The sequence below is a fragment of the Balaenoptera acutorostrata genome, chromosome 15 (assembly GCF_949987535.1).
Source record: "Balaenoptera acutorostrata chromosome 15, mBalAcu1.1, whole genome shotgun sequence".
NCBI lineage: Eukaryota > Metazoa > Chordata > Mammalia > Artiodactyla > Balaenopteridae > Balaenoptera > Balaenoptera acutorostrata.
This window is the reverse complement of record NC_080078.1, coordinates 16722145-16742598: the sequence shown is the minus strand read 5'-3', so window position 1 is coordinate 16742598 and position 20454 is coordinate 16722145. Positions and strand designations below refer to the sequence as shown.

Sequence of the window (20454 nt, the reverse complement as noted above, 5' to 3'; positions counted from 1 at the left end):
AGAAAGAGAACAGAGAGGAAGAAGAGGATTGGAAACTCACAGCCCAGAGCAGTGGAGGTCAAAGGTCCTCCTCTCTGGAGGAGAGAAGCTGTAAGCAGAACAGCAGGGCAGCAAGACTGCTGGGATACCCGGGGGACAGAGAGGAACCGAAGGAAAGATCAGCAGCAGGCAGTGGGGATAGCAGTGGGGAAGATGAAGAGCCCCTAGTGCAGAGGAAGAGCAAAGACAGCACCCAGTGGAAGGGTGGGAAAAGGCAGAGTGGAAGCAGTGAGGAGGATGGGGAAGACAGCTGGAGGAAGATGACACCAACTTCTGGAAAGACAGCCAACGTGGGCAGTATCAATGGTGAAGCAAGTGACTCGGAGAAGGAGGTGAGTGACAGCGAGGCAGAGGGGACCCCCAAGAAGGAGAGGAAGAACCGCTCTTCCAAGAAGAGCTCCAAGAAAGGCAGGACACGAAGCTCCTCCTCCTCTTCCACAGATGGCAGTCCAGAACATAAAGGCAGGAAGGTGAGGGTTGAAGATGGGGTGGGAGGCTACCATCAAGGAAGAGGGAGACCCTGACTCAAGCCCAAAAGGCTTGGCCTTCAGCTGCTATCTTCCCTTGCCAGGCTGGCTCTGGTCGCCCTGGTGAGGACCACCCGTCTGTGATGAGGCTAAAGCGCTACATTCGGGCCTGTGGGGCTCATCGAAACTACAAGAAGCTGCTGGGCTCCTGCCGTTCACACAAGGAACGCCTGAGTGTTCTCCGGGCAGAGCTGGAAGCTCTGGGCATGAAGGGTGAGGCTGGGCGTGCCCTGGGGGCTGCAGGAGAAGGCCTTGGCTGCTGGGGAGGAGAGGATCACGAGCTTCTTCTGCCCCAGGTAACCCTTCCTTAGAGAAGTGTCGGGTCCTGAAGGAGCAGCGGGAAGAGGCAGCTGAGGTAGCCTCCTTGGACATTACCAACATCATCAGTGGTTCAGGTGAGGGGCTTCCTTCCACTCTCCAGGAGCAGATGGGGCATGGACTTTTTCAGACAACTCATCTCCTGCTTTCTCCTCCCCTCTAGGCCGGCCACGCAGACGCACAGCCTGGAACCCTGCAGGAGAAGCAGCCCCACCGGGGGAGCTATACCGCAGGACCCTGGACTCAGAGGAAGAGCGGCCCCGCCCCCCACCCCCAGACTGGTCACATATGCGTGGCATCATCAGCAGTGATGGCGAGAGCAACTGAGCTCCCCCTGTCCCCAGGAGGGACTTCCCACTTGTAGAAAGCATATATAGCATACCCACCCCCAACTCTGCCTGCAGAGCAGAAGCAGCTTTCTTCGGAGAAGACTCGCAGCTCCCAGGGACACAAGTTATTGGGATTCTGCTTCTCAGCTTCACATTCCCAGTTTAAAGTGTTTACAGGGATTTATTTTTAAAGACTCAAATAAAGGAGTGTTTGAATCACCTCATCAAAACTGGTCCCCCACTCTCACCCCCTGTACTTTGGTCCAGGAAGCTGAGGAGTAGCCACTGTCCCCCTCATCTGGTTCCTTTTTTTTTTTTTGTTCCCTTTAATTTCCCCCAGATGAAAGTCCCAGCCTCCTGACCCTGCCATCCAGTCTGCCACCAGGCTTGATTCAAAGAGTGTGGCCCCTTTCTCCAGCCTGACCAGTGGATCCCTATGACCACCCTGCTTTTATTTATTTACTTAGGCCACGCTGTGTGGCATGTGGGATCTTAGTTCCCCAACCAGGGATCAAACCCATGCCCCCTGCAGTGGAAGCAGGGAGTCTTGATCACAGGACCGCCAGGGAAGTCCCTGACCACCCTGCTTTTTTTAGTTGTGTGATAACCTAAAGCTTAGTTGGGAGAAAGATCTGAATAACTGGCCTTAAGAATGTGAAGCACAAAATGAAAAGTCTTGGGAACAGCTGTTGTTTATGTCTTTCTTCCCTTTTCTGGAAACAGCCAGTTAATCCACGGGCCGACTCTTTCAGCCTTAAAGCGGTGGGTACAGGGTCTAAACCTGACCAATCAGAGCACCCCAGGCCTCTGGCTACAGATCAAACCAATGAAGTCACTTCAAGACTGCTGGAATTCTTGCTGTTGAGGTTGTTGGTAGGTTGTAAGGTTGGAGCTGCCAGGGGCCTGTGGGTAAGGTGAACCTTCTGAAAATCTGAAGCCAAAGCAAAGGGAAGCAGAGCTCCAGAGACTGATGACTTCCTTTGAAGCTCTGGATTCAGTCATGTCCAAAGTCAGTAAAGTCACTGAAATTTTTAGTTAGCCCAGTGAGTTCTCTTTTTAAATACAAGTAACACTATCAGCTGCCACTGAACATTCCTTAATGTACACCTTAGACAGAAAAGGTGAGTCCTGGGATCTGTTAGAATAACCAACAGTTTATTAAAAGCTTGCCATGGGGCTCTGTGCCAGCCCCGTAGCTGGGAGGGGCTCTCATGACTGCCCCCAGGCCTGGGAGCAGCCCCTTCTAAGGTTCTTATTTTGTTCCCCTGCCCCAGCTCAAATCTCAATTTAAAAAAAAAAAAAGGATAAAGGACAAGACGGCACAGGACGTCAGACAGCAACAGGGGAATGGAGAGACCCAGGCATCCTGACCCCAAGACCCCATTCTGATCTTTCTTTCAGGAAGACCTTTTCCTCCCGTTCTCCCCACCCCAGGCCCCAGACCTGCTCTGTCACATCCCAGGTCTGGGGGGCCTGGCATCCCCAAGTCCATGGCCCCATTCCAGGGGGTAGTATAGTTCTCTTTATATAATATATCTAGACCCACCCTTCCCCTCCCCCAGGGGACTAGATGAATATTTGACACGCATATCTCCCTCCTTTCCCGAGGCTGTGATGGAGAGAAACCCTGGCACCATGGTGGGGAGGCAGGGGCTCCTGGTCAGCCTTGAGGCACCTATGCCCAAGCTGGCCTTGGGCCACTGGCCAGCCCAAGAAGCTCATGAGATGAGGTCTGAGGGGAGCTGGAGCCAACTTCCTGTCCCCCACCCTTGGGTGGACCTCAGGCTTACAGCCCTCCAGGATCAGGCTCCACCCACCCCTGCCTCATTCATCGGCTTATCCACCTTGTACTTCAGGAATAGAAGTGGGAGGAACCATTGAGGATGTGGGAAGCGACACTGGTGCTGCGGCTCAGAGGCCCAGGCACTGCAGCAGCAGGTGGGCCCACACTGTCACTGCCACTGCCCCCCGAGGCTGCTCGTCGCAGGGGCTGGGGGCTGTTTCTTAGCAGCAGCAGGGCTCCACCACGGGGTGTCCCACTCTGTGCTGGGGGCCCCAGCCAGCTTGGGGGGCCCGGGGGAGCCAGGAGAGAGGGCTGACGCCAGGCTGGGGGGGGCATGCCTGGTGGAGGAGGGCCATGGCTCCAGTGCGCCCCTGAACGGGGAACAGGACGGGAGGGCCAGGCGGGGGCAGGGGGTGGAGCAGGATAGCCCTGGGCAGCAGCCTCAGCTGGGATGCCCCCCAGAGCCATACTGGAGAAGCCCAGCCTCATGCTCTCAGCATCGAAAGCCTCGATCTCACGGGCCTGCCGCTCGAGCAAACTCCGGATTCGCTCAGAGCGCCCCGTCTGCAGGGCCAGCAGCTCCTCTTCCACCTGAGGTACCCAGAATAGAGGTCAGAGGGTCCGGGGGTGGGGGCTGCCCTCCCCACCCCACCCTGGAAGCCCAGCCCTCTTACCCGCTGCTCCAGCAGTGCCCGCCTCAGAGCTACTCTCTGCTCCAGCTCCCGTAGCTCCCTCTCGTGTTGACTCTCCGTGCGGATCTTGATCTTGCTCTGGTAAGCGTTGAGCAGCTCCAGCTCCTGTTGAAGCTGCTGCCGAAGGGCCTGGAACTCTGCCTCCTGGGTCTCATCAAGCCGCAGCTAGAGATTAGGTAGAGCAAGTTTTAGGGGCCTCCTCCCCTACCCCCACAATCCTCCCCTGCCCCAGTAGGCCTGGGCCCTCAGGTTTCAAGAAGCAGCCAGTCTCAACATCTATCAAAATGAAAGGTCGTCATACCCTGTGACACAGCAATTACACTTCCAGGAATTTATCCCCCAGGTATACTTGCACATGTGCTCGAAGGTGTTCACTGAAGCGTTGTAATAGCAAAATACTGGAAACAACCTAAATGTCCACCAATAAGGGATGGGTTAAATAAATTATGGTACATCCATACCATGGAAAACTCTATGCTCTTAAAAAATGAGGTATGTGTACTGACATGGAAAGATGTCCAAGAAATACAAGGTGGAAAAAGAAGTTAGAGACCAGTATATAAAGTATGATTCCACTTTTGTTTAAAATTTTTATATAATTTTCTAAATATGCATAGGAAAAAATCTAAAATACAATTAATTGTTAACAACAGTTACCTCTGAGAGGTGGGTTAGGTGAGGGAATGGCAATGAATAAGGACACTTTTACTTTTTACAGTGTTATTTTAAGTGGCCTATTCCAGTGTGATGTGTGATCACTTTTAGAACAGCAACCTTCAAAATCCTCCAGAAGTCTGAGCAAATTGGCCTGAGGGCCACAATCATTTTGATTTGTCCCCTGTTCACAGATTAAACTAACTCAGGCCCAGGAAAAAATTACAGCCACTCTTTCCTTGGTGGTTCTTGGTGGAGTAGGCAGTCTGGCTTTGTCAAGACCTTAAGAAAATACTTAAGAGAAATAATAAAACCATTGCAGAGAATACCAACAGTGGAAGAATACCTGAGTTTCCCAAGAACAAAATGCCCTCTCTGTCTACACCCCCCACCTGCAGTGCCCACAACTAAGCTGGAAATACAAAGGCCAACCTCCACCATGCTCCCTCCCTGGACCCCAGGCCTCACCGCCTGTGAGCTGAGCATCTCTGAGATGGACTGGTCGTACTGCTCAGCTAGGATTGCCAGCTTGCGGGTCTGTTCTTCCTTGAGCCGCTTAAGGAGGCTCTTGTGCTGAGCTTTGGGCGTGGTCTCCAGCAAGTGTGCCCGCAGAGCCTTGTACTGCCGAGTCTGGATCTTACACGTCTCCTGGAACTGCTTCTTGATCTGCAGCTCCTTAGACTATGCAGTGGACGGACCAAGGGGAGATGGGGGCAGGGGGGAGGAGGAGGAGGAACAACCAGGGGAAAGGGAGAAGAAAGAGAGGAGGAGAGGAGACAGAAGCAGAGACAAGAAGAGGGAGAGAAACAGAAAACATGTTAGACAGAGGGGGCGGGGGGAGCTGTATACAGACAGACATGGAGAGACGGGATTGTGTTGAGAGAGATCAGGAAGATTCTCAATGGGCAAGAGATGCAAAGAAAACAAGACAGCTTCCAAGAGCACGTTCACAGAGTTGGGTGGAAAACTCACAAGAAACAGCAGGAGAGTTCATGGACAGGGAACTGAGAATCTTTAGAGTACTGAGTGCACACAAGAAGCTTTGACCATGCAAAGAGGGAGAAAATATAACCTAGAGATAGACGCCTGTGAGCAGATACAGAATATGCACAAGTGAGAAAACCAAGTCTCTCAACACACACATGGAAGACAGCAACACAGCTGAGGAAAGACAGAGGAAGTCCCAGGTTCAACACCTCAGGGTGGGAGGGAGGGAAGGATAAGCACCAAGCCAAGAAATGGATAAGATGGGTGGCCCCATCTCGGGCCACATAAGGGAAAGGGGCAAAGGAGGTGGCCAGAAAGGGCCCGACAAGTTCAACAGGCCAGCAGCTGCCACCCTGACCAGATTTCCACATTCCAGCCCGGCCCCTTGTGTACTCAGCTCCCACTCCAAGCCCACAACAAACCCCATTTCTGTGGCCCCCACACTCTTGTCTGGGCCCCCAAGCTCACCACCCCCTACTGTGGACGGTTTGCAGTCCCATCCCCCCAGCCCTCTAGGGTAATGCCTGACGCCAGGAGAGAAACTCAGCTCCCAGACAGAAGAGAACCACGTAGGGAGTGGGTTGGGAGGAAAGGCAGTGAATGAGGACAAAAAGACCCAGAACCTGAGGACTCTCGGGGAGGAATCCACAAACAGGGGAACTGTGGGACCAAGAAGTTCTGGGGAAGCTCAACAGGGGCCCAGACCCCTGAACTGGTGGTGGTCATGGTGCAACGAAGCTATGAAGGTAGAGAGGATGAGGCTGAGGAGTGAAAGGGGTTGAGATAACGTAGATGGGGTGAAGAGGTCATGGAACTGGGGGCCAAGGGTCCAGACTGGGGGCATACCGGGGAGGCTAGGCGGCAGGACAAAGCAGACAGAGGCAGCCTGGGCCAAAGGTACAGTTCCGCTCAGATATTTTATTTGTGTTTGTCTTTTTCTTTTTTTGGTGGGGGAAAGGGGACAGGTTGGAAGGGAGACAGAAAAACAAAATCAAAGAGAGAAAAAAAAAACATGACTCTTCCCACCCACTGCCACCCCTGGCCCCAGGCCTGAGTCGATGAGGGTGAGGATGAGCACACACAGCGGGAGAACAGCAATAACTTAGGGTCGGGGGGGGGGGAGCATCAGGAGAACACAAAATATAATCTCCGGACTCCATAGTGGAGGAGGCTGCCTGTCTAGAGGCCCAAAGGGCTAGGGGTGAGGTGGGGAAGCATACCGAGGAAGGAGTGGTGAAAGGGAGGAGAGGACCGGGACTGGAGAAACTTCACTGAGTAGTGGGAGATAAAGTGCTCAATGCTCTAGATTTGGGCTGGGGAAGAGCTAGAGTTGGTTACCTCCAGGGAGGCAGGGCCCGGGACTGGCGGGTTCGGGATCTCCGCCCAGCTAGAGTCTCTGGTGGTGGTTGGTGGGAGGCAGGGGGGCCTAGCCGGCGCTGGCTGCGTGGTAGCAGCCGGGGGATACGGCTGGGCCGCTCACCCCGAAGCAGGCCCCAACTGGCCAGTGTGTGGATGGCCCAGGGGGGCAAGCGGGTGGCTAAACCCTGGCTGGCCCGTGCCAGGCGCCAGTTCCAGCCCTTGCACAGGGCCCAAAACCTTGCCAACAGGGCTAGTGGGTGTCGGGCAGTGCGAGGATTACCCCGCCGGGGCCCAGGGACAGGCAGACGGCTGCGGAAGCCATCCTTGTTGGTCTTGGGGTAGAGTGCAAATAGGCCCCGATCCCCCACGGCCCCACAGCCCTGTAGGGCCCTGAAGGCCATGGGCGACAGACGCAGCAGAGCACGCAACCAGAGTCGAGAGATGCCCCGGCGCATCCGAGGGCCCTGCTGCCGCACCCATTTGCCCCCAGCTGCCACAGCTGCCAGAGGTAGAGCCAAGCCTGGCCAGGCTAGGAGCCAGGCAGCCCCAAGGCCCAGAGGGACACCCATAAGACCTCGGCGCCAGCTCAGACTGAGGACGGCCCCCAGTGCGGTGCCCTGAGCCAGGAGTAGGAATAGACTGGGGGGCAGGTGCAGAGCTGTACAAAGCAGTAGGTAGGAGGCCCCCAGGCCCACCAGCCCCACCTCAAGGGCCAGCAGGGCTGCCTGCAGGCCACCCCCACCCTGGGCCGCCAGCAGTGGGAGCAGCAGCAGAAGTAGTAGGGGCAAGAGGCCAGAGGAGGACCCCACTGCAAAGGAGAGTCCAGCCAAGAGGCCATGGGACAGGAGTCCAGGGAGCTGGCTAGTAGGGCTGGGCCTCAGATGTGCTGGAGGGGGTTCAGGGGGGATGTCTGGTGAGGGACAGCCATCTCCAGGATCCCTCGGGGTCCTAAATGGAGCCCCCTCCTCCTCTTCCTCCTCCTCCTCAGGGACTGGGGTCAGTGTTGGACCCTGGACCCAGCCAAGCTCAAACTCCTCATCCAAGAGGCTACCATCCTCCTTCCCCCACAACGTCCATTCCCCGGATGCCTCCTGGCCCACAATGCTCCTCTCCTGCGGTGCCGGGGATGGAACTCTAAGCTTCTCTATCTCCTGCTCAGGTAGCCCCCAAACTTCCTCATCAACCAAACTCCTACGTTTCTGTGGACTGGGACTAGGGGCTCCTGACTCTTCTCCCAGCATCCTCTGCTCCTCTGGCTCCAAGGCAGCCCCTTCCTTCCCCAGAATCCTTCTCTCTGGAACTGCTTCCTCCTCCTCTCCCAGAATTCTTTGGTCTGCCTCCTGGCCAGATGAGCAGGACTGCTCTTCTCTAGGGGTGCCTGTGTTAGGTGGTCCCAGAGCCCCAGGAATGGGGAGCGGGAGGCCCAGGGGACGCTGGCCTGCACGTACTTTGAGGCTCTTGGGCTGCTGGCGAACCTGGGCCGCATGCTTCTGCCGCAACTCTTGCTCACGCCGCTTATTGTACTCCAGCTGGTTGCCCAGCTCCGTCTGGTGCTGCAGGCGGGTGAGCTCAGCCCGTGTGCGCTGTACGGCCTGGAGCTGCCGTAGCTCCAGCTCCCGTGTGGCCTCATGTTGCCGTAGCAGCAGTGCACACTCCAAGTCCTTCTGTGTCTGTTTCTTGTTCAAGTCCTGAGGCAAAAGGGAGGCAGGGCCCAGAAACTGGTCAGAAAGCCTTGTTGGTGTCAAGGAAGTGAGAGCCCCAGGACTCCTTGGCAGAGGGAGCCGAGGGTGGGGAGATGAGGGGTGTAGATGAGAGGTGTAAGGGAGCCAAGCTCCTAGCTGGCCTGGGAACTCTAGCAGGGTCTAGTGGGCACGAGAAGCGAAAGAGGTGTTGAAGAGAAGCCGAGCTGTGACACGAATGAGGGCAGAGGGGAAAGACAACCACAAGTGCGGCAAATGGAAAAGGGTAGGTGCCTGGGATCTGGGAGGGGAACAGGGAGGGGGTGGCCTACCTCTCGAAGCAGGTCCTGGTCCAGGCTGTGACGAGCCAGCAGCATCTTGCGCTTGTACTGGCGACACTGCAGCTCAAAGTACTGGCGCTGCCGCCGCAGCAGCCCAGCCTCCTCCTCCGCCTGGCACTGCTGTAGCTGCTCCTTCTGCCGCAAAAGCCACTCCGCCTTCTCCCGCTTGGGTGTGCTGGGGTTCTCCTGGAGCTCCTAGGAAAGGGCAGCAGGAGAGCAAGGAGGTCAGGGCCCACCTCACCCTCCATCAACCCCACCCACTGCTGCAGCCCTATCCCACCTCCTTCAGCTGCTCCTTCCGAAGTTTGTAGGTTCGCTTCTGTGCCTCCAGCAGGGCGGCCAGCTCCTTCTTCTGCTGCCCGAGGATGTGCTGCTGGAACTTACGCTCCTCAGCCTGGGCAGCTCGCGCCTCCTTCTCACCGATAGCCTGGTGCCGCCTTGACAGCTTTTCGGCCTCAGCCCCAAAGCCAGCCCGCTGTGCCTCGAGCTCCCGCTGCAGCCGTGCACTGTGCTCCTCACGCTCACCCCTCAACCTCGACTCCAGCGCCAGCAGCTGTTTCTGGTGCTGTCGTCGCATCCGCTTATAGCCACTCAGCTGCTCCCGCAGGGCTGAGTCCTGCTCATGCTCCTGGATCTGACGGCTGACCTGGGGGCAGGAGAAAGGATGAGAAGTGGGGCGCAGCCCTGGCCCCCATTTTATTAACACACATAGTCTTCGTGCTCTATGGGGGAAGAACGTGAGTTTTAGCCTCATGGGTTTAATTCTCATTTGATATCTTCCTCACACTTAACCTCTCTGAGCCTGCCACCTCAACTGGATCATGGAGATATCCCCTTCAGAGATTGGTGAGACTGAATGAGACAAGAAAAGGTGCTGAGCACAGAGTCTTGCATAAAAGTAGGAATAATTCAGATTAATTCAAAAGAGTAAAAGAATCAGACAGACCTGGGACCAGATCCCAGCTCTGCCACTGACTAACCCTGTGACCTCAAGCAAGTTAATGCTGCTAAGCCTTAGCTCTATTAAATGGGACAATACCACCTCCTCACAGCGGGCTGGGAAGATTAACTTTGCTACCTATGTAATAGTGTCTAGAACACTCTGAACCAATAAGTGATGGTTCCTTCCCCTTCAGCAAACACTGAAGACCCTTTACAGCTCAGATACGGAGCCAGAATATGGACCATGGGACACTGGAATAACAAGAACACTGGGCCTGGATGTCCTCATCTGAAGTTTGAGCTCAGATCCCACTGTCAAGGGGCTATGTCAATGTACCCCAAACTAGTCCAGGTGGCCAAACCCCTGGAAATCACAGACCTCTCTGCACAGTACCACAAAGCACCAAGCATCACAGGGTCTGAAGAGTTGTCCTAAAAGAACAACCAGCCACAAGCAGAGGCTACAAGAACATACTAGACCAACCAGTGGCCTCCAAGGGGACCATCGAAGCTTACAGCTAAACAGGAATGTAATCTAAAAGTTTATTAAAAGTATGGACGAAAAACTATGTTTTAGGAAAAATATACCCCTTTTCCTATGAACTGAGAAAAACATCGCTGTGACTTTAAGAGAAGACCAAGGTCCTGGTAACAGAATTTGGGAACCACCAAAGGTAGCCCCTCTGAGTCACAGCTGTTTCATCTCACAAATGGGATCATACCCTCACCCTCCCAGAAGAGCTGGAAGAATTAAATACAGGGATGTGTGTGGGCCTGAAAGCCAATTACTGGCACAGGCAGATACCTGTACACCATCTCTGCCCTCTAGGGGCACAGAATCCAGCAAACCTGTCATCATGCTGTTCAGGAGTACCACAGCACAGGATATGAAGCACCTGGCTGGCCAGGAGCCTGGGAAGGCATGCCAGGAGATGCTATTTAAGTCCAGCCACAAAAATGGAGTACGAGCTGGGCAATGTGACCAAAATAGTCTATTGGGAGAAGGGAGGGGAGAGGGGAGGGTTTAGGTGAGACGGTCGAGGTGAGAAGGCAAGAGACAGCAACACAAAGCGAGGGTGGAATCTGGACTTAATCATATGCCAAAGGGAGAAAGTCATTTCTGGACTTAGATGGTCTGGGGCATCCAGGATGGCTGCACTTACCAGGGAGGCAGTACGGATGGTGGCAAAATGGTCCCGGTTGCGGCAGTAGGCCCGTCGGCGGGCAGAAGTGGTGGTGGATGTGGGAGCCGGGGCTGCAGGTGGCTGGAGAGGGCCTGGGGTCATCTCTGGCTGGTAGGGGTCATCATAGAGGTTGTCAGAGCCCTAGAGGAAGGGAAGGTGGAAGGAATGCCCAAGGCTCAGAGGTCAATGGGCCCACAGGGAGTTCCCTGGAGACCCAGTCAGACTTAGAGAAGGAGCAGTCACACATGGGAGGGAGAGCAGGGAACCAAGGTGATTCCTGAGAAGGAGAGCTGGGGCTCGGCCCTGCCACTGTCAGGCCTACTCAGGGTGAGCTGCATACCGGCAGCCGGTGGATGATGGAGCTGTGGGAGGTGACTGTGTGCTCGCCCTCCTGCATCATGGCCATCTCCCGGGCTTCAGGGCCTTCTTCCTCCTCCTCCTCCTCCTCTTCCTCCTCTTCCTCCTCCTCATTGTCAGAGGCATCTGCTAGGCTGTTGACTGAGCTGCTCTGGCTGGAGGCGCTGATGGACATGCTGGGCACTGAATGGCTACTCTCTAGACTGGTCAGCGTCCCGGCCCGGTGCATGTAGGGCTCTGCCTCCTGTAGACAAGACACAGGCTGTTGAGCAGGAAAGGGGAAGGACAAGGGATGTGCATACAAAGGTAGCACAAAGAGACAGGGGGTATGGAGAAGGGTGGGGAGGGGTGCCAAGCAACTGCTAGGAGGCAAGCACAACATGGTGGTGAAGAAGGGTGGCAGGGCAAGCCGGGTCACCTCCTCCTCCTCTGGGGCCTCAGCGCCAGGGCCATTGGGTGCCTCTTGGAACAGTATCTTCTTCATTTTGCGGTACTGCAGGTTGTCCAGCTCCCGAACAGCATCCTTGGTCCTCTGGATTAAGTCCATGATGACTGTGGGTGGCCGCTCCCGGAGCACAAAGCGGTGCTGGGGGAAGAGAACACTGAGGCCTGCCGCCAAGCACCTCCCGCATCCCAATATCCCATGGATCTTGGCATTCCCTCTGGCCTGAGGCACTCCCCTGGGGCCCATGCCCACCACAGGTTGATGCTGGCCTTGTCCCAACCCCTCCTCCCACATTAATTTTTACCACCCCGTCTCTACTCCCCAGACAGTCTCTTGTTCCTCCAGGCATGGCTGACAGGCAAGAACAGCCAGGAGATCTGGATTCTAGTCCAGGTCTTCTATCAAAGTGCTCGGTGCCCCTGGACACGTCATGAGGCCTCTCTGGGCCTCATAAAGCATCCCACAATTATAAAACAAGTAGGTCAGGGTAGACAATCTAAGTTAGTTCCCAACTAGGGGTCCTTAGGCCCCTATGGATCTCTGAAGGGAATGGGGGCCCCTCTACTTTTGATAACTCAAAAAACGCCTAAGGGAAATCATACATTTACCCACGACAAGGCTACACAGGCTTTTGGTTTGAATTACACATCAGATCAGTGTGGTAACCCTGGTTATTGCACACTGACCACAAATTCTGGCTGGCAATCTTTGATTAATAAAAGACGGGAAAACAAATGATTACTTAATAAAGGTAATCTGGTAGACAAAATCTTGCAAAACACAGAGTCCACTGGGCACTGGGGATGGGGGTAGGAATTTATAAATGAAGTTCTCAGTGGAGGAAGAAACAGGAATCACTAATTTCACTAAGGGGTTTCTGTGGCTCCAACAAGCTACAGTTCTAGGAGAATGCTAGGCCAGTGAGCCCTCACCTTCAGAAGAACCTCTGAGGTTGGTCTGTCTTGAGGGATTTTCTGAAGGCAGGAGTCGACAAAATTCCGGAAGTACTCAGACCTAGAAGTGACAGCAGGGTGAGGGTGGGGAGGGCTTGAGCCAGGCAGCCTTACCCCTATGGCCTAACCCCTGGGCCCAGGAATCCCAGTCCTCACCAGTGTCCTGACTGGAGCACGGGGGACTCGTTCTGTGCAATGTGGTATAAGGCACTCATCGCATTCATGTTAAACAGCGGTGGTTTCCGTTCCGCTACAGAGAAAGGTCAAGGGGGAGAAGGTGAGAGGTGGCAGGTGGGCAGAGGAGACTGGAATGGAAATCAGAAGACTTGGGTTCACACCCCAGCTCCCTGACTTCCTCACTCCATGACCCTGAGCAATTCCCATAATCTCAATTAATTCCTTCCTCTGTAAGACGCAGCACCCATCCTCTCCACTGCACACGGGTGGAATAGGTATCAGAGAAAATTAACACATGCAAAAGCACGAATGAAGGCAGAAGGAAGCACATTCAGTTGCCGACCCAACTAATATTTATTAGGTGCCAAATCAGAGCAAAAAACTTGCTTAAGTATTACGGGAAAGATGAAAAACAATAGACAGGCCCTGTCCTCAAGGAACTTCCAGTCTAATAGGGAAGATTAAATGGGATTGAACAAATAGCATCAAGTTCAAAGTGCTAATTGGCACAAGAGGAAAACAGGTAAATGGCTGGGAAGCTGGGTGTGTGGTGGGACTTCAAGCTGGTACGTTCGCAGGGGATTCAGGGAAGCTATTCTGGAAAAAGGGATATTGGAGGCAGGCCTCAGATCAGAAGTCACAAGCTAGAAGCCCCTTGTGGCCCAGACAAACGTTTTGTGTTGTTTTTGGTTTTCGCCTAAACAGTGATTTTTAAATTCTGATAATAATAATGAAATAACCTAAATTTCCAGTTTCTCTTAAAAAATTAGATCTGGTGAAATGGAGCTTACATTCCTGCATAACAATGGGCTGGAGCTAAGCAACAGCTGCCCTCTTCAGGTGGGAACAGCAACCTCCGGTTTGCTGTAGTCTCCTCCATATTGCTTCCCTGATACTGACTATCAGTTGCCATTTATAATAAAGATTGATAGGTTTTTTTCAATAGTAGAGAAACAGTTCCCTGTACCCATGTCTCTACCAAAAACTAGGAATAAAATGGACAGCTCCAGATTTTTCTTATACCTGGCCTGCTTCACATATTTCCATCGCCTATCTGGTCATGGCCTTAAATGGTAAATGCAGACATGTGTAGATGGAGAGAAAGGCAAGTCCAAATCTCCAACCTTGGGCACAGGAAACAATACAAACAAAGGTAATTAAGAGGAAAAATTCAGAACTTGTTAAGAGGAAAGCCAGCCTTTAGGAAGCAGAGACTTTAGCTTGGTGTAAGCAAGGATGGGGATGGCTTTAGTCTTGAAGGCAACAGGGAGCCACTGACGGCTCTGAGGAGAAGAGAAAACAACAGCACATCTCTCTGACGTAAAAGAGACTGGAAGGAAGAAGAGACTGGCAGTGGGAGAGATCACTGCAGGAAGTTGTTGGTAAGAGTTACTAATAACATCTCTTTCTTGGGCAACTATTTTGTGCCTGGCACCGTGTCGAGGGCTTTACAAACATTATCTCACTAAAACAGTTGTTTCAATAGCATTGGCTGGCAGAGATGAGAACCTCAACATGGCTTCAAGACCTCGTGAACTCACTGAGCCTAACTCTGGCCTTATCACTCACTGTTCTTTGTTAACACATGCAATATTCCAAACAACTGAGGCTAGTCTCAGCTCCCCAGGCATGCTCCTCTCTCTGTCTGGAATACTTTTCCCTACAGTCTTTCAACAGCTACCTATTATTTGTCTTGTGGTTGTTTAGACATCTCTGCTACAAGGAGATCTTCCTCAGCCCTTAACTAGGTCAAATCCCGTGTTTTTTGGTTGTACTGCTCTCGTATCTTCTCCATTCAGCTTTTCTTACACTGAAAGAAAACATGCCTATTTCCTCAACTTGAATGTAAGCTCCAAGAGGGCAAGAACCTCATTCACTGCTCTACCCCCAGAACCTACTAGCACAGTGCATGGCACACAGTGGGCACTCAAAAAAGATTTAGAACTAGAGTAGTGGACAGGAAGAGATAAATGCTATGAAATCTTTAGGTCTAAGAAATGGCAGGATTTGACAGCTGCCTGTACTGGGGGTCAAGGGTAGACTCAAAATGGACAGATGCTTGGAGGCCTCAGAGGATGGGATGGTGTGGGGATAGTAAGAAAAAGAGAAAGGAGTGGAGAGAAAAGAGGATAAGGAGCCAAGAGGAGAATGTCCTTACCCAGCTCGATGCAGGTTATGCCCAAGGACCAGACATCCACCTTGCCATCGTACTGCCCCTCATCCATTGCCAGGATCACTTCTGGAGCCATCCTGGGAGAATGGTCAGGAGAGAGAGGCTAATCACCCGCCCAGACCCTGCCAACTCTTTCTCCCAACATCCCGGGAGCTCTCTCCATTCACCACCACTCCCACTCACCAGTACGGGGTGCCCACGAAGGAGTTAGCAGGTGCCATGATGGATGCAGAACCGAAGTCCCCCAGTTTCACCAAGCCTGGCTCTGACAGCAGGATGTTTCCAGCCTTCACATCCCTGCCAGAGGCAAAGCACAAGGATAAGACATGCATCTCAGAAAGGCTGGGCAGGTGCTTTTGCACCAAGTTTCCAAGAAGACTGGAGCCCAGCAGAATGAAGAGTGGTGTAAAGAGCACCACCCCCGCCCCCCAACCCCCGCCACCGCCAGCCATCGTCAGTGCTGCCTGTACCTATGGATCATGTTGTGGGAGTGCAGATAAGCCAGGCCCTGAAGGGCCCCATGGGTCACAGCTGCAATCTCCACCTCCTGAAGGGGCTTCTTGTGCACTGGAGAGTAAGGGAAAAACATCAAACTGAGGGAGCCCAAGGGTGGGACTGGAGCTATCTTCCCTTAACCCTTCCCCTACGGCTTCTCTGCTCTTCTCCCTTCTCCCACTTGTTGGCCAAAGAATCACTTACCTTCTAGAAGGTCAGAAGCTGAGCCCAGGCAATACTCCATCACCAGCTATGGAAGGGTCAAGGGTCAGAGATCAGCAGATCTGGCCACCCCTGGCCTATCTCCCTTGGAGAGAAATCCAAAACAGAGGGCCTCCTTGCCTAGCCTCTACTCAAGCAATGGTCCCGGGGTAATAACAGGGAGAAACGACAACTGAGAAAACGAGAGGGTGGGGGCAAGTCCCTGGAGTCAGGGTCTCCCTTAGAAAGAGCCCAAGACATCACTACCACCTCCATCTGAATCCCATCGTTCAATCTCCAGCTCTCCCAACCCATGTGCCCCCTTTCAACTGCTAACAGTCTATGTCACTCTTCAGCCTCTCCCTCTGGACACACAGTGCTGCTTATGAGTTTGCCTGAGGACTGCAGAGGTTGGGAAAGATTTCCTCCTTCCCAAGATCTGCTCAACAACACCCTGAACAGGGCCCACCTAAGAGACTAGACCAGGACAAGGATGGGCCTGAGTACCGAGTACAAAGATCAGGGCAGAGTCAGGGGGCCAGCTCACCCAAGCCGTGTGCTCCCTCAGGTAACAGCCCCGGTACTGAATGGTATTGGGATGCCGGAGCTTCTGTAGGAATCGCACCTCCTTGATGATGTCCTGCCATTTCTGAGAAGGTCAGGGGAGGAGAGGCTTACTTAGCCTGCATCTTGAGCCTGGGATCCCCTGCCTCCTACCAGTCTGTCAAGCCTGACCTACCTCATTTGACTGCTTCCCACTGTAGGACATCTTCTTGATGGCCACCACCTCACTATTCCGGACATCCCGGGCCTAGAGGACCAGACCAGAAGGTAGTGAAGGCCCCCAGTGAGCACTGGGTAGCAGGAAGACTTGCTGGCCCAGCAGGAGAGGGCAGGAAAGCCCGGTGTGGTGGAATAGTGTACAGGGCTGTTTGGAGGTCCACAGCGGGAAGACAGTCCCTGCCCCACCCTCCCAAGCCTCAACTCACAAAGTACACAGCTCCAAAGCTGCCATGGCCAATTTCCCGGAGGTCAGAGAAGAGCTTTTCCGGGTCATCCTTGAAGAAGAGCTCAGCCACATCAGGGTCTTTCAGGCTCCCGGCCCGGCCCCCAGCTGGCATGGTGGCCCCTGGGGGCCCTGAGAGTGGGGCTTGACCTGGTGAAAAGATGGGACTCTTAGAACAAAGATGGGGCCCTCAGAGAGAGAAAGGGCCCTTCCTCCCCTAGTTCCGATGAGGGGGAGGCACTACCAAGGAAGGGCAGGGGGAGATTAGGAACAATATCAAAGCTCAAAAAAAAAGAAAAAAGAAAAATGAAGTTGCCCTGGCAACGACTGCACTAGGGCCGGGTCCCTGGAGTCCCTAAAACTAAAGGAAGACTGGGAGCTCAGCATCCTCACCAACCCCTCAGCCCTCAACAAGTTCCATTTCCCTACAACCCCTAAATCTCCCCTCAAGAATAAAAGATTCTGCCTCCCAGCCAGAACCCCAGATCCCCAAGTGTCCTGTCCCACAAGTCCCACGCCCCAAATATTTCCAGGTACCTTCCTGTTCCCCTTGGCGTTGAGGCCCCCTCCTCCCTCAACCTCTCACACTCTGGAAGAGAGCAGGAAACAGCCAAGGCCGGAGGCAGTGGAAATCCGGCCATTGTTACAAGTGGGTACTGGCCCACAGGGGCCAGGAGACTCGCTCTCAAAAAGGGCTAGGGACACTGTGGCAAGTGGGAGATCTAGAATGGGAAGGACAGGGATAGAAATGGTGTCTGGCTCTGGGGGCCTGCGATCTGGGCTGCCTTACTTGTCCAGTCCAATGGCACACGCCACACACACAGGTACAGGACATTTGCAGTACAAAGAACATTTATTAAGCATATATAGTAAGCACCTTACATGCATTATCTCTCATTCAATCCTCACCACAACCTTATGAGGTGTTACTATTACCCCTATTTTACAGATGAGGAAAGGCACTCAGAGGGGTTAAGTGACTTGCCCAAAGCTGGTCCTCTACCACTGTGCTTTCAAAATAGCCCTATGAAACAAGCAGGGCAGGATCATGATCACCATTTCATGGATGAGATCGCTGAAGCATAGTAAGGAAGGACTTCTCCAAGGTCAGAGAACAGGATCTTCTCCTCTCCAGTCAAGCCTGTGTACTCATTACTCTCTTAACAACTCACCCCAAGCTCAGCCCCCTCCTCTAGGAAGCCTCCCCTGACTACCCCAAGCCCTTGGGGAGAAGAACTCCTAGAGCACCCAGCCAGAAATGTACTGAAAACTCCAGCAGTACATCAGAGCCAAGACCTCCTGAAGGGATTCCAGGCCAAGCTCCTGGATAAGCACTTGTTGGAATTTAGGCACAAAGGAGTTTTTCAGCAGAGCTCAACTCCCAGGGCAGAGTTCTACCTCCTTAAAAGCACCTAACAATTTAGCATGTAATTATATTCTGTCACACATTGTTTCCTGTTGTGTTGTTAATTTTGTCTCCTCAGCCCCACTGGAAGCTGGAGGGCAAGGAGTAGGCCTGACTCTCTGGTGGGCCCCCAGGGTGCAGAGGGCTCAGAATAGCCTGGGAGATTGATTGATTGCCCTCAGCCCAGCCCCAAGCAGCTCCCAGGCTGCTCAAAGCAGGCCCCTTTCTCCATTCTTCTGCCAGCAACCCTGCCAAGCACCCCTCACCCCCACCACACACCCACACACAAAGGCAGGTGCTCACAACTTGCCAAAGGAATCTTCTTGACCTCTTTACCAGCACCCAACCAAGAATGCCAACTGAGGACCCCAGGTCACATATAAGAGATGCCGGCAAAACATCACAAGGGGCCTCTTCCTCAAATACCAAACATTTGAGTGATTACCAAGGTCTGTGCTAAATCATAACCACCTTCTAAAATGGACAATGTTACCTCTATTCTACAGACGAGGAAACCCAAGCCTGTCCACCCTAAGCTTCACTACCAGTGCATTTCATCTGCAATATACAGCAACAAGGCTTTGAGTAAGTTCCTTACACTTGGTCTTCTCTTCACTAAAACGGATTACAGTGTGGAGCTGTTGTGAAATTTTTAATGAGATCTCGTACTTAGCAACACTATGCAGACACTCAGCATATGGATTTTTCCTTCCCTGCCTCCAGAGTCACCACGACAAGGCTTTAATACTTTGGGGATCATCCTACCCCCCGGCAGCTTGGCTTTAACTGCTAAGAGACACCCCTATCATTTGTCAGAAGAGATGGCCCTCTCAGGAACCCAGGCCAAAGACTGGGATCAGGGTAAAGATGAAGGTCACAGTAGAGAGAAAAATCCATAAGGCAGAAGGCAGGGGCCAGAGCCTCCCATCAGGAAAAGCTTCTGAGTATAGGCCTCCTAAAAAGGAAGCTCTTCTCTCTCCCATTCTTAAATCTCACCCCAATCCATTCTCTTCTGGACCCATGGCTAAACCTAGGCACAGAAGAAAACAGATGACAAGAGATAGGTATGGAGCACAGGCAAGACTTGTTCAAGGACCTGGGTTCCAATCCTGTTCTGCCGCTGTGTGACCTTGGGCAACTTCTCTGGGCCCCAATAGCCTCAACTGTAAAATGGGAAGAAGGCAATAAAAGAGCCCCCTCACCAGATGAATGAGAGGGGGAGAGGTCACATTAGAGAATGGATGTAGAGCACTTTGTAAATGATAAATCGCTTGACAAATTAGATTACTTATACCATCACAGCAAGAGGCTGGAAGGTAACAATAGTTGGGGGAAATACTGCCAAGCACCCCTAAACACAAATGCACATATACACTTCCTTGAAAGGACAAGAAACCCAACCAGACCATGCCTAAAAAACAGATAAGCAGACCCACCATGGGGACCAGAGGCATGGGAATTAACACCCCAGAGGAAAGAGAGTTACAATCATGAAGGGGTAGCTATGAGGGGCAAAGTGAACAGGGAGAAAACCAGAAGGGTACAAATCCATCTGATTAGCTCAAGCACCTTAGGGTGTGACCCCCGTGACATCAGAGACCCTGTCACCTGAGGTCCCCCATCAACCAGACATAATGAAGGGAAGAGGAAGGGGAAGAGGGTGGCAGCAGAAGGCAAGGCTAGCCAGAGGTTGACCACTGGCCCAGCTGGGCTTCCCCATCCTGAGGAGAGAGCCTACCCAGGCCCAGCTTCTCAGAAAGCAGCACCCTTTCTTCTCAAGCTAGACACAGGGACCCGCGCCCCTGCACCCCGTGTCTCACCTGGTAGGGGTCACTATGGTGCCCCAGCGCCTCCGCCTCCTCCTGGGGTCCTCCAGCGGCTCTGCCAAGCAGGGAGAGGGGCAAGGAGACCTTTCCCCTTGCCACCTCTTCCTCGGCTTTCGCCCTTCCTGAGGGGCGGGCCCGGGAAGCCTCCCCTGGAGGGGAGGGGGTGACAACCTGATCTGACCTCGCGGTCCAGTCCTCCTCCTCCTCGAGGGCGACAGTTGCTGAATTCCGGGTTTCTGATTGTGGGGGTCTGAACTCCAGGTATTTGAACAAGGGGAGGCCGAATCTGATATTTGAACTTGTGGGGAATGAACCCCGGATACTGGTGCACGCAGGGTCCTGAACCCCAGATATTTGAAATCCTGTGAAACAGAGCCCCAGGTTTAGAGAGGTTGGGACCCGAGTCCCGGATATCTGGAATCTCAGGGGCTGAGACCCGGATATTTGAGAAGCGTGGGGTCAGGCCCGGAAATTCGGGACCAAGGGGACTGAGCCCCAGGTCTTCGGCCACCGACAGGGGGCCTACCCCGAGGACGTCCGACCGCACGGCCCCTCTCACGCCGGGGTCCGAGGGTGACAGCC

The 20454-nt window shown here is 53.5% G+C and overlaps 2 protein-coding genes across 3 annotated transcripts; one reads left to right on the top strand and one right to left on the bottom strand.

Moving 5' to 3' along the window:
- The first annotated feature begins 162 nt into the window (after positions 1-162).
- On the top strand, positions 163-2047 carry HIRIP3 (HIRA interacting protein 3). Its single transcript, XM_057528510.1, has 4 exons — positions 163-509; positions 611-779; positions 863-961; positions 1048-2047. Exons 1-4 carry the CDS (start codon positions 300-302, stop codon positions 1209-1211), a joined length of 642 nt encoding a protein of 213 aa, XP_057384493.1. The 5' UTR covers positions 163-299; the 3' UTR covers positions 1212-2047.
- A 300-nt stretch (positions 2048-2347) lies between these two features.
- On the bottom strand, positions 2348-20005 carry TAOK2 (TAO kinase 2). Of its 2 annotated transcripts, XM_007186383.2 has the most exons (19): positions 19867-20005; positions 16625-16791; positions 16375-16446; positions 16183-16284; positions 15639-15684; positions 15410-15506; positions 15123-15236; positions 14925-15016; positions 12746-12839; positions 12569-12650; positions 11610-11777; positions 11175-11435; positions 10814-10975; positions 8989-9354; positions 8700-8903; positions 8137-8376; positions 4811-5023; positions 3671-3853; positions 2348-3587 (listed from the first exon to the last, which is right to left on the bottom strand). In XM_007186383.2, exons 2-19 carry the CDS (start codon positions 16754-16756, stop codon positions 3066-3068), a joined length of 3150 nt encoding a protein of 1049 aa, XP_007186445.2. In that variant the 5' UTR covers positions 16757-16791; positions 19867-20005; the 3' UTR covers positions 2348-3065. The 2 variants fall into 2 exon arrangements, with proteins under 2 accessions (XP_007186445.2, XP_028023352.2); XM_028167551.2 differs by lacking the exons at positions 2348-3587; positions 3671-3853; positions 4811-5023 and having other exon boundaries at positions 6228-8376.
- Positions 20006-20454: the final 449 nt, after the last annotated feature.